Below are 13,779 nucleotides of genomic sequence, written 5' to 3'. Positions count from 1 at the left end.
TGGGTTAGAATGAGAGCCCCAAGCCTTATGACTTCATCTCACTTTTATCATGTTTATAGCCTTCACCACCTTGTCAGAGCCACAAATACAGCTGTGCCAGAGACTGAGACTTCACTATAAAGCTTCCAGTCTCCTATGCTGGAGCTTACTCTAGGCTATTTACTTACTGTACAGAAAAGAACTCTATAGCACAGAGTGCACGCATGATGGAAAGTCACAAAGTAAGCAAAAGGAAGAGCCAAAATACTGGGAAAAGATGTATTAGTCAAGAATGAACCTGTGATTTCTTATTTAAAAATCTTTTATTAGATTTATTCACTTTATTTTATGTATGAGTGTTTTGCCTGCATGTTGTATGTGCTGCTTGCTGACAGCAGAGGTCAGATGAGTGCTTTGGATCCCCTGGAACTGGAGTTATAGATGGCTGTGAACCACTATGTGGGTGCTGGGGATTGAACCCAGGGTCCTCTGAAAGAGCAACAAGTGCTCTTACCTGCTGAGCCATCTCTCCAGTCCTGGCTTCTGATTTCTTCACTGCCAGCATAAACTTAAGAAGGAAAAGAGTTAATCTGCTTAGGAACAATAATTGGCCCAACTATAGCAAAAACTGTATTTGTTATTAGTGTAATTATAACAGTGCTTGGTTCTTTGAGTGAATATATATCAGTGGTTCTTAAAATCAGGAAACTTTTGAAAACCTCGTATTTGTTCTAGTGGGAAATAATGTCTGGAGTTTCCTTTCATCGTTTTCTGGGTCAGTGTAATTTTTAATTGCCTTGAATTTGTGACTGTCTTCCTGCCTGCACCTCCTGAGCACTTGGATTGCTGGCGTGTGCCACAGTGCCTCACCACAGCAGCGTGATTGTGATTTTCTTTTCTTTTTTTTCAGCTATGTTTTCTAGATGATAGTGGCCCTGGAAAGTAGGAAGCGGTATTTAAAAGAATCTTAGGTGTCACTGTTAATCAGATCTCATAATTTTAGGACCTCCGCTTTATAGGAAGTTTGTTTTTTTTATTTAAATCTTGTTAATCCCATTATTTATTCTAACCTCTCTTTTTGACATTTCTTTTCTGAGATATTTGCTTTGTTATTTTAAAATACTATAGTTACAATGTTAATTTCTTTCAACCATATCATTTTAAACATGGTGTCTTAGAGTTACTGTTGCTGTGATGAAATACCATGGCCAGAAGCAACTTGGGGAGGAGAGTTTATTTCGCTCAGTTTTACGTAACAGTTCATCATTAAAAGCAGTGAGGGCAGGAACGCATGAAGGACAGTATCCTGGAGACAGAAACCATGGAGGCTGCTGCTTATTGGCTTGCTCCTCATCGCTTTCTCAGCTTGTTTTCTTACAGAACCCAGGACTACCTGCCAGGGATGGTGCCACCCACAATGGGCTGGGCCCTCGCCTGTCAAACACCAACCAAGAAAATGCCCTACAGCTTGATCTTTTGGAGGCATTTTCTAAACTCAGGTTCTCTCCTCTTCAATGACTTTAGTTTGAGTCTAGTTGATATAAAACTACGCAGCACACATGGTATAGAAATACCATAGATTAGGGGGATTTAAACCACAGGAATGTCTTACTCATCGTTCTTCTGAATGCCGAGAAGTCAGAGGTCAAGGTGTTTGCTTATCCAGATCTTGGTGAGATGTACTGATTTCAGATCTTAGTAATATGTTAAGGAAAAATGGCCTCTAGTGCTTAAAGGCAGTGATTATTTCACATGGGTGCATCATGGGTGATTCCATTGTCAAGTCCAAGGGGAAATTCTATGTAGCTCTCAGAACAAGGAAAGCACCTGAGAATCAGTGGTCTCTGCACTGTTATAACCTGCCAAGTCAGACTCATGCCATCTCTGAGGGTGGTGTAGGACTTTAAAAAACACAATGAAATCACATTAACACACATGGAAGAATCTCTTGAAAAACAAGAAGAAAGTCATTGCTTATGACATGTAGAGGAAGATGGGAAGGAGTAATAGCTGAGGGCTTCACAGTGGTTTTAAGATAGGTTTCTTGGAAAAGCAACAGACGACTTTAACTGTTTAGAGGACACTGAAGGAGAGTAGGGACTGACTCCCTTTGAGCATCCTTCTCTGTGTGTAAGTAGACTTCCATAAGACACTCATAACTGAATATATTTAGAAGATACAAACTGCTGAATTCATGCTTAAGAACATTGAACAGATAGTAAATTTGGGTTTGATTGTACTTCAAAATCAGTTAAATAAAGCTTCAGCATTTTTGATTAGAAATTGTCTGAGCTTTGCTGGTCTGTGTGTAGCTGATTGAATATGAAGAGTCTCATGACTGAGAATAGTCACTAAATCTCTTTTATTCTTGAAGGATGAATTTCACTCACGGTTACGTTTTAATAGAAGAGGATTGGTTGCCATGGCAAACGCTGGTCCCCATGATAATGGCAGCCAATTTTTCTTTACCCTGGGTCGAGCAGATGAACTTAACAATAAGCACACCATCTTTGGAAAGGTTAGTGTTCATATCTTTAAGTGTATGGTTTGGTTTTGGTTTTAGCTTATTTAAACTGCTATGATACACGCAATTAACTTATACAATGACTACCTTAAAAATGTTACACTTGTTTACTTATTGTTTTCAAAACCGATGAAGTATGTTTCTATTATGATGAACTACCTGAACTTTGGGTACTTCAAGTCAGTCATTTGTCATGGTCTAAATGTGTTCCTTAAGTCATAGTAGTGATATTAGCTACTTAAGGCCATAACTAGAGTTATTTTCTTTCTTTCTTTCTTTCTTTCTTTCTTTCTTTCTTTCTTTCTTTTTTCCTTCCTTCCTTCCTTCCTTCCTTCCTTCCTTCCTTCCTTCCTTCCTTCCTTCCTTCCTTTTTATCTCTTTGCTTCATTTATTTATTTATTTATTTATTTATTTATTTATTTATTTATTTATTTGCATATTTTCAAGACAGGGTTTCTCTGTATAGCCTTGGCTATCTTGGAACTCTGTAGGCCAAGCTGGCCTCGATCTCAGAGATCCTTCTCCCTTGCCTCTGCCTCCTGAGTCCTGGGATTAAAGGCATGAGTCACCATGCCCAGCTGTTTTACAATAATATTTGAAGTTTAAAGCTTACCAGTGATTAATTTCTTTAAATTTAAAGTGGAAGTTGTAAAGTTTGGCCCTGAGTCTCAGCATCTTCTTCCATCTCCAGTTGGGTGGAGCCTTTCAGAGGACCCTCTGTAGTAAACGCCCATCTGTTCCCTCTCTTCCATTTCTTCTGGTATCTATCCTGTTTGCCATTCTAAGTGAGATTTAAGCATCCTTCCGAGGGACCTCCTTAGTGTTTAGCTTATAGTGAATGTATACCATGTCTTTCTGTTTCTGGGTTACCTCACTCAGGATGAGCTCTTCTAATTCCATCCATTTACCTGCAGATTTCATGATTTCCTTGTTTTTAATTGCCGAGTATTCCATTGTGTAGACGTACCACAATTTCTGTATCCATTCCTCCACTGAGGGACATCTAGGTTCCAAATTCTGGCTATTACAAATAAAGCTGCTATAAAGGAAGAGAAGGGTGGGATTAAAGGGACATGGATGGGACAGGAGCCCCACAAGGAGACCAACATAACTAAAAGATCTGAGCCCATGGGGTCCTGCAAGACTGATGCACCAACGGAGAACCATGCATGGAGAGGACCTAGACCCCCTGCTCAGGTGTGGCCAGTTGGCAGCTCAGTCTCTTTGTAGATCTCTGAGTGAGGGGAGCAGGGACTGCCTCTATCATGAACTCAGTTTGCTGCTCTCTGATTACTTGCCCCTGATGAGGCAACCTTGCCAGGCCATGAAGGAAGAAGATCTAAGCAGTCCTGATGAGAGTTAACAAGCTATGGGCAGATGGCAATAGTGGAGAACTTCCTCTTTTAGTGGACTAGGGGAAAGAGATGAAGGGAAGGAGAGAAGGTGGGTCTGGGGAAGTTAAGAAAGGGAACTTTAATTGGGATATATAAAGAATAAATTCTAAAGAAAAAAATTTTTAAAGGAAAAAATAAAGTGGAAGTTGTTAGTATTTATTATTTTATAGGATATATTGCTTTGAATAGTATCCACTTAATCCTTCTCACACTTAACAAAGGAGGTATGGTCTTCCTATAGAATTTTCAGCAGTTCTTTTTAAAGAGAGATCCTGAAGGCATCTTTCTCTCACCCTCTTTCTCACCTGAATATCCCTGTATTTAATTCTTATTCTTAGTTGACATTAATAGCGTTTTAGCCCCCTCTGCTGGTACAGTAAGAATTGCTTCCTTATATTCTAGGCAAAAGTAGGTTTTGACTATAATAGGAGGAAAACAATTTAGTATATTTGGACAACTGAACCTTTGAATTCAAGTCATACCCAGATCATAACAATATTACATTATTGGTTATTTCTTAAGGATTTGGGTCAGGAAATATGTATTGTCATGTTCCTTTGAAACATTCCTAACCAGGAATTTGGTTATCATAGATTTTTCCCATCTCTAACCTTTTTTTTTTTTTAACAAGATGAGAACTGAGTTCCAAGCTGGTAGTGTGTTTTACAATTTCTGTTACATAACTCAGGCGTGAGACAACGTACACATAGCAGTCATAAGTGGAGAAGCCCCTGCTGTTGGATCTGTAACTTCTTACAGCCTCTATCTTCATATTTGTACAAGGAGGGTAATGTAATTCTCACTTTTAGGGTATTTGTGTAAACTAAATTAGGCAACCGTCTGCACAGTATTTATCATAATGTCAATGCTTAAGCTGCTTTAAGTCCAAGTTTGTTTGTGATACTTGAATGAACTGTCATCCAGTAAGAAGGTTAGCACTGTATGTCTATTTTTAGTAACTGACATTCTACACACTGGAAACACCTAAAGAGGCGTATTAAGAGATTGAACCCAGCTGTGCTTTCTAGCTTGAAAGTCAGCGTGCCTTACCTTCATTGTTAGCTGTGTTTATTCTTAGTAAAATACAAAGTTCTATTTCAGTTTTTTAAAAACACCTTTTCCAGAAGTCCACTATTTATTTAAAATATTTTCAGAATTTCTGTATTATTTAAAATGTGAATACAGATGTTTGTAATCACATTTCATGTTTTGTTTGGTAGGTTACAGGGGATACAGTGTACAACATGCTGCGCCTGACAGAAGTAGATATCGACAATGAAGAAAGACCCCGCAATCCACACAGGATCAAAAGTTGTGAGGTAGGAGCATGGCTGTTAGGTTCACTTAAACGCCATTTAAGCATTAGATGAAAGTGTTATGGTAAACACCATGGTTCATTTTTATCTACTTAAGCACAACTTCTGGGTGCAGATTTTTTTTTTTTTAATTAAAGGCTTTGGATTCTAATATGAAACTAGATAATCTAAAGAATGAAAAGCTCAAGACATAATTATTAGGTTGTGAATTAAAGGAGTTAGGTTTCTTTGCTCAAAGAATAGGATTTTAGGTGAATTAAGACTTACCCTTTATTGAGGAAGTGAAGTAATCCTTAAGAGCATTTGATATGCAGTCCAAATGTCTGGGTTGGTTCCTTACATTTTTCTTCTATAAAATAGGTATCAGATAGAATGTGTTTTACTTAAAAAGAACGTCTTGAGATGGTCATTGAGGCCATGTGCCTAGAAGAGCACGGCTGGCCCTATGTGCTACTGTACTAATGGTTTAGGTAGGGAAGGGTTAGATACTAATTGTCACTAGACTTCAATATCATTTTTCTTTCATTTATTTTTTATTATCATTTATTACAATTTATTAAATTTGTATCCCAGCTGTGGCCCCCTCCCTCGTCTCCTCCCAAACCTGTCCTCCCTCCCTCTTCTTCCCCTAGTCCACCAATAGGGGAGGTCTTCCTCACCTTCTGTCTTGACCCTAGCCTATCAGGGCTCATCAGGACTAGTTGCATTATTTTCCTCTGTGGCCTGGCAAGGCTGCATCTACCAGGGGGAGGTGATCAGAGAGCCTGCCATTGAGTTCATGCCAGAGGCAGCTCCTGTTCCCCTTACTTGGGACCACATTTAGAGATTGAGTCTATGTGTTACATCTGAGCCAGAGTTTTAGGTACTTTCTGTGTATTGTCCTTAGTTGGGGTATCATTCTCTTTAGGGGTCCCAGGGCTCAGTTTTTGTGGCTCTGTTGGTCTCCTTTTAGAGCTCCTGTCCCCTCCAGATCTTTCTATCTCCCCCTTCTTTCCGAAGATTCCCTGCACTCTGCAAAAAGTTTGGCTGTGAGTCTCAGCCTCTGCTGTGATACCCCACAGGGTATAGCCTTTCAGAGTCCCTCTGTGGTAGGCTCCTGTCCTGTTGCCTGTTTCTCCTGCTTCTGATGTCTGTCATGTTTGCCCTTCTGAATGAGGATTGAGCATCTTCCCTAGGGTGTTCCTTGTTGTTAAGTATAGATGTTAGTATGTTTATCTTATATTATATGGCTAATATTCACTTATAAGTGAGTATATACCATGTATGTCTTTCTGCTTCTGGGACACCTCACTGAAGATGATCTTTTCTAGTTCCCACCATTTGCCTGAAAATTTCATGATTTCCTTGTTTTTAATAGCTGAATAGTATTCCATTGTGTTAATGTACTACAATTTCTGTATCCATTCCTTCATTGAGGGACATCTGGGTTGTTTCCAGGTTCTGGCTATTACGAATAAAGCTGCTACAAACATGATTAAGCAAATGTCCTTGTTGTATAGTTGAGCATACTTTGGATATATGCCTAGGCGTGGTATAGCTGGATCTTGAGATAGCACTATTCCTAATTATCTGAGAAAGCGCCATATTGATTTCCCAAAGTGGTTATATAAGTTTACATTCCTATCAGCAATGGAGGAGGGTTCCCCTTTCTCCACATCCTCTCCAGTATGTGTTGTCACTTGAGTTTTTGATCTTTGTCATTCTGATGGGTGTAAGGTGAAATCTCAGGGTCATTTTGATTTGCACCTCCCTGATGACTAAGGATGTTGAGCATTTCTTTAAGCGTTTCTCTGCCATTCTGTATTCCTCTATTGAGAATTCTCTGTTTAGCTCTGTACCCCAATTTTTAATCAGATTACTTGGTTTGTTGGTGTTTAACTTAACTTCTTTATATATTCTCAATCTTATTCCTCTATGAGATATAGAGTTGGTGAAGACCCTTTCCCAATCTGTAGGCTGTTGTTTTGTTTTGACAAAATTTTACAAATTTTTGTAAAATAAAAATATCTGGAATAATATCTTCAAAATATTTTTCCATAGGTTTTGTTTAATCCTTTTGATGACATCATTCCAAGAGATATTAAAAAGCCCAAGAAAGATAAACCAGAGGAAGAAGTCAAGAAATTGAAACCCAAAGGCACAAAGTAATCATGATAGAAAGATTTTTTTCAACTTTAATAGTGACAATAATTTATTTAGCCAATTTGTATTTGTAATGCTGGTTTACAAAAGAAGGAAGTGTCGTTTGAACCTGAGAACTTACAGAATTATGAGCATGTTTATGTTTTAAAGTGAACATTTCTTACATTTAACGACATTATATAACTTCTACTAAAAATATATCATGTCATATGGCCATATAATGTGTTAATAAATATTTTAGTATTCACTATAGTTTATATCTTATAACTTATATCTGAGTTATTAAGAAACATTTGCTCATTTATAAGTTAATATATTCGTAATATAAAGAATTTGGGGAGGTGAGAACACTATAAAGAATTTTTTTTTCTTATTAGTTACATTTTCTTAACTCTGTATCCCAGCTGTATCCCGCTAAAGAATATTTTTAATGTGTGTTATAGGATTGCATACTTTATTTAATCTACTTTGGTGCTATTCAAAACAATCTTTTTATAAATATTTTTAAACAAAACTAATTCATTCACTATTTGGGTTTTTTAAAAGGTATTTTCTTAAAAAGAGTAACCTATTTTTAAATAAAGTTTAGTAGTTTATACCAATGTTCTTTACATTATTTTTTTCTGTTTCATTAAATAGAGTACATTTTGCTGTATCATTCTACTTATCTAATAGACTCAGAAAAGTCTCTGTGTAGGCCTGCCACACCCAGTTCTTAAGGAGAGTTTATCAATCTCTCTGAGCTTTGGTTGCTCACGGTAAATACAGGGGAGAGTGTAGTAAGTACAACACCCGTTTCTTAGGAAGGCTAACTAAGAGGGCTTAGAAAGCACCCCGAGGGATTGGTGCTCAGCACATGCCAGCCTCCCACACGGTGAGTACATGAAACTGCATTAAAAGATTGTCAGGTATGAGCCAGACACTTTAGCAAACACTTTCTGTAGTAATATGTTTGATTTTCTTTGATCTCATGATTGATTTCTTATTTCGGTTCATTGTTGCTAATAGGTGATTGTCACTGTGTTAGGATACAGGGTTTCATTGTTACCATTTAGCCTGATGACAAGTCTGATTTCTTTGTGTATTTTCTATTATCTTGTTTTCATTCAGAGTGTGTTAGGGATGATGTGTGATCATTGCTTGCATGTAAATTTTTTTTTAAAATTACTCAATTGTTGCCAAATGTTTTACTTTTTCTACAACTCTAGTGAGTGCTTTACTAACTTAACAGTTTATCTTACCTGAGTTTCTATTGTTGTTTAGTTTGAAAGATCTGACACATTTTCTACCCATCACCTTTTATTGTTTCTTAGTTTTAAAATATTAAGATATATTTGTCAGGTGTTAACGTAGGTTAATCACTCACTTGTAGTATTCTCAGAGTTCTATATTTGTTCATTTTTATTTTCCTCCCTGCTTTAGTGACTATCAAAAGTTTATTTCTGTCAGGTGTGACTGAGTGCACTGTGGTAATACCACGTATGTGGCCACTAGTTGAGGGTTTTAGGTGAAACGTTAGTAATTGACTAAGTAATAATGTGTAAGCAGAGCACATTTCTTCCCAAAAACCTGTGCTATTGCTTGAAAATGGCATGCTTCTGAATATTGTCTAACTTTCCTCCTGAATTTTCTTTTTTGATAGAAATTTTAGTTTGCTTTCTTTTGGAGAAGAAGCTGAGGAAGAGGAGGAGGAAGTGAACCGAGTCAGTCAGGTAGTCCCTCATTTGCCCTTTGCTTTGCATTTTTCTATCGCTTGCTCTGCCTGAAGCAGCACATTGGACTTTTCATCTGCACAGTAAGTGTGCACTCTAATACTTTGTACGGATTCTGATCTGATTTCCTTTCATAGAAACATTGTTTATACTTATTTGCTTTTATATATATATTTGTCAGTTGAAACCAGTCTTAAAGTATTTTGAATGGGGTTCAACTTTACAATTCAGAATTTAGTTAATATTTGTCTTTTATTTTGCTATATAACAATGACTATCATAATTATAATAGTCAGTGACCCAGTTAGTTAATAGTCATTTTAATGTTATTTTCACATATTGTGTTTGCTGTATTAATTTTTAATTAATTCCTCTTGCAGCCCTTTGAGATAGGTGTTGTGAACCTTATTTATATAAATATTTAGATTTATTTGTAAGCAAAGTAATACTTTGCAATAATGTCTAAATAAGACAATAAAGTAATATTTCACAATAATGCCCAAGGATTATAATTATAATTATTTTAAGTCACATACCTAATAAAAAGCTATAGCTGGAATCGAACCTGTGTCTGACTGTAGAATCTTGGTATTGTACGTTGCCCCATGAACTTTCATTTCACTAATCCCTTCTGAGTGTGGCTTTCTCTAATTTTACTTTCATTAAAATCTTCTGGAACATCTAGAGTATTTTGCCTGTATTTGGAGCAGATTGTGATATTTGTACCCAAAGAAAATCACCCTTGGTTGGAGTATCAGCCTCAGAAAAGACTCCTGGGCCCAGATTTTTTGGTTCTGATGCTCTCCTTGTAGAGCTCCTGTCCTTTCCAGTCTTTCTATCTACCTCTTCTTTCGTAAGAGTCCCTGTACTCTGCCCAAAGTTTGGCTGTGAGTCTCAGTATCTGCTTTAATACCCTGCTGGGTAGAGTCTTTCAGAGGCCCTTTGTGGTAGGCTTCTGTCCTGTTCCTGTTTTCTCCCTCTTCTGATGTCTCATGTATGGAGATAACCTAGAACCCCTGCACAGATGTAGCCCATGGCAGCCCAGGGGTTCACTATTAAGGGGAGCAGTGGCTGTCTCTTGTATGAACTCAGAGGTTGGTTCTCTGATCACCTCCCCCTGGGTAATGCAGCCTTACTAGGCCACAGAGGAAGACAATGCAGCCAGTCTTGATGAGACCTGATAGGCTAGGGTCAGAGGGAAGAGGAGGAGGACCGTCCATCAGTGGACTTAGGGACGGGAAAGGGAAGAGATAAGGGAGGAATGGTGGGTTTGGGAGGAGGTGAGGGAGGGGGCTACAGCTGGAATACAAAGTAAATAAATTGTAATTAATAAAAAAATAAATAAATTTTAAAAAAAAGAAAGAAAATCACCCTTAGAATCTTTTGGTTCCAAATGTACTCTGCAATTTTTCTTGGAAGTGAGTGAGCACTGAGACCTGAGCATTTGATCCAGCATCTTTATTAATAATTAAGCTTCATAACCCAGTTCTGTTTCACTTACTTACGAAGATCTCCTATTTCTCACCAGTTCTACCAGTAAGACAGACTGAAAAGCACACCATTGTGCTTCCTCTTCCTTATCCTTGTGCTTTCATAGCATGCTGAGTACAGAGTAAACACCTGTGCAACAAAACTTCCTGTAGAGACACTTCACAGACACAAATCTATTCACCCCAGATAGGGAGCTCACGCTGCTGCTGCTTCCTCTTCCTCTTCTTCTTCTTCGCAGCTAGTCTGCAGGATAGTGTGTTTAAACACTCTCCTTATATGCATGCATTAAAATAGAATTATAATGGGCTTGTGAGAAAAATGATTTGCCCCTGATTTTTCTTGCTTTTTATATTATCAGTTTTAATATTTTGAGATCAGTTACTACTTACCTGTAACTAGTATACTAAATTCATAGAGATAGGCTGAATACTTCTTTTGCTTTTTAATCTTCATTTTAAACCATTTCAGAAAATGTTTGTATATTAGATTTCAAAAGTAAATTAATTTTAAATGAAGACATTCCTGATAGAAGCATAAGAACTATTCTTAACGTGGAGTTGAAAGAGTTATCTTCTGTAGGTGTCAGCGATGAGTGGTGTACTGTTAGTGATTCAAATTTGTACCTCATCACAGTGAGAAGCATATGATGCCACGTGCTATGATTCTGGGGCTTATTTGTGAATGGACAAAGCCATAATTATTAGATCTGGGAATTACCAGTTCACCTTTGTTGATGTTACCTAAAGATGTCACATTCTACAGAGCACAGTATAGGATATCTGTGGTCCTAGCACTTGAAAGGCAGAAGCAGGAGGATTTCAAGTTTGAGGCCAACTTGAGCTATATGATCTCAAACCTTGACCAAAATAAAATTCTTTAACACGAATTCCCTCTCTCTGTCTCTGTCTTTCTCTCTTTCTTTCTGCTCCTGCCATACTACATTTGGTGACTCTTCTGTTTCCTCTGATCAGTGCCTGTCAAAGCACTTGAGCTTACCTCTGACTTCCCTCTACACTTTCAGTCAGTGCATGGACTTACCAAGTTTTCATTGAAGAAGTTTTTCAAATCAGTTTTTTTTTTTCTTTTGTTATAATTTGCCATTACCCTTATTGAGGCCATCTGTATATCTGGCCTGGGCTGATACCCTAATCTAACAATTGGTCTTCTTTCTTTCTTCACTTCTCTTTCTTTTATTCATAGCTACCAGAGTCACCTTCCTGAAGCCATGGCTTCCTTGACTCTCCAAAACCCACTTGTTCCTAAACCTTATTTCAAAATAAGTCACTTGAGGTAATTTTTTTTTCTCAGATCCGTGGATTCAGAATATTTTAGCAAGAGGCTTGGTAAAACTATCAACAATGAATTCTGGAGTTTATAGCAGAGAAATATCAGTATCACCACAGTGGGGATCTATGTAGGAACTGTTTGCAGTTTTCCTGCTTGAAGTGTCCTGTTCCACTTCTAGATGCTAGAGTTATACTTACTTTCAACACCCAAAATACCATCTTTCCTAAATGTGTTTTCCACTCTTAGTAGATCTGTTCTTGGTATAGCCTAATGTCTGCTGTTCATTTTACCCTGCATTTCTTTTAAAAACAGCTTTATTTTGCTATATTATAAAGGAAAGATGTGACTGTACTCTCACTGTGTATCACTCTAGCACTATACTCTATATTCTTTGCTTTAATGACTAAATAAAGGTCTGGGCTATGAGCTCATTGAAGGTAGATTCTGTTCTTCTCTGAATTGACAGTAAAGTAGCAATAGCTTACCTAGATTCATTCTTGAAATTGTACAAACTCATTCAGACCTCACTTTCCACTTGACACTGTGATCCTGAATGATAGCTTTTACCTTCAGGTTTTCTTTGTGTAACATAAAAGTAAGATATACCTGCTAAGGTTGTGAATAATGATACTTTTGATTCATTACACAATCCTGAAAGATTCCATTGAAGACTGTGTCTTAAAATAGAACAAAATACCAGTATGTTATAATTGGTATTTTATTTTTTAGCTGAATGATTTTTAATTTGGTCACAATTATTATTTAGAAGTGGCCACCCTCTTGCCCAAGCAGTACGGAGAGCTACTGAGAAACGTTGCCAGTGCCCTTCCTGAGGGGCAGCCTGAGCAAGCTTGGGGACATGTGTCACCTCAGCCTTGTGACTCGCAGCTCATTCTGGCCCATTCATCTCTTCTGTGGACCGTGTGTTAAGTTCTAGCAAACTAAACAACAAAATCAATTTGAAATTTACTGTCTTAGAGGACAGCAATTGCTCAAAGATCTGAAGAAAAGCCAAATCTATTTTCATTTGTGTTTATTTACTTCATGTACAGTTATTTTTAGACCATGATCTTGCCTCAAATGCATTTTCCCTTTTTTGGTAAAATGATACCTTGATATATAAAAAAAAAAAAAAGAGAATAATCTGAATATTAGAGGTGGTTTAAGAATTTAGTCTGATTTCTAAGTGTTGAAATAAGTAGAGCCCGAGCCAAGTGAGTCCTTCTTTCGTGACAGAACAATTTGAAGTTTAAGTGCTTGCCTGAAATTAAATATTTTTAAAAGGCTTAAAAATAATTGTTTCATTATTCACTTGCTTATCGGGTTTCTTTTTTAAATGACTGCACAGTGGTAAGCGTTATTCCAGAACTAGATTGCAAGTTAATAATTTTAAGGTCTGAACTGAGGCATTACTGTATGTGAGAGAAGAAATCCGAGTCCCTTCTGGTTTGTGGATTATCAGTGTGAGGTTACACACACTCTTTCACCTCACTCTTTTGTGCACGACAAGGTGTCTCTCCCACATGCATTAGCTTTTCTTTATTTGTTTCAGTATCTATGTACTACCTGATGAAAACCTCTTTGAAATCATAGAATTTTATAGCTCCAAGGGATCTAGTCCGACTTCCTTTCTTTATAGTTGAGGAAACTGAGACCCTGGTTAAGTGACTTGCCAGACTGACCTGTTTCCTTTCAAAGATAGGACTGCATGATAGAAGGATGCCATAATAACCGTATCTTGGATTCACAGAGCACTTTGTTGACTTTCTCATGGTATTCTTATGGGTGCATGAAGAAATGTAACCTGCGAGATTACACTGTTAGATGGATCCATAGCTAACTGAGTACTTTTGCCCTAAGAGTGTTTTCTCATCAATCTGTGGATGATTCTTTTTTTTTTTTTTTTTTTTTTTTTTTTTTTTTTTTTTTTTTTT

The 13,779-nt window shown here is 37.3% G+C and overlaps 1 protein-coding gene across 3 annotated transcripts in view; it reads left to right on the top strand.

Moving 5' to 3' along the window:
- Positions 1-13,779, top strand: part of Cwc27 (CWC27 spliceosome associated cyclophilin) — a 212,447-nt gene that overhangs the window by 11,866 nt on the left and 186,802 nt on the right. For all 3 annotated transcript variants that reach the window (XM_055601911.1, XM_055601910.1, XM_055601912.1), the window contains 4 exons: positions 2,354-2,497; positions 5,118-5,216; positions 7,254-7,357; positions 8,998-9,067. In XM_055601911.1, coding sequence (XP_055457886.1) covers positions 2,354-2,497; positions 5,118-5,216; positions 7,254-7,357; positions 8,998-9,067 — 417 coding nt within the window. The remainder of the gene's footprint in view (positions 1-2,353; positions 2,498-5,117; positions 5,217-7,253; positions 7,358-8,997; positions 9,068-13,779) is intronic.

Source organism: Psammomys obesus, unplaced genomic scaffold, assembly GCF_907164565.1.
Source record: "Psammomys obesus unplaced genomic scaffold, mPsaObe1.curated_primary_1811, whole genome shotgun sequence".
NCBI lineage: Eukaryota > Metazoa > Chordata > Mammalia > Rodentia > Muridae > Psammomys > Psammomys obesus.
Note: the sequence above shows the minus strand (reverse complement) of the source record. Positions and strands in the feature narration are given on the sequence as shown.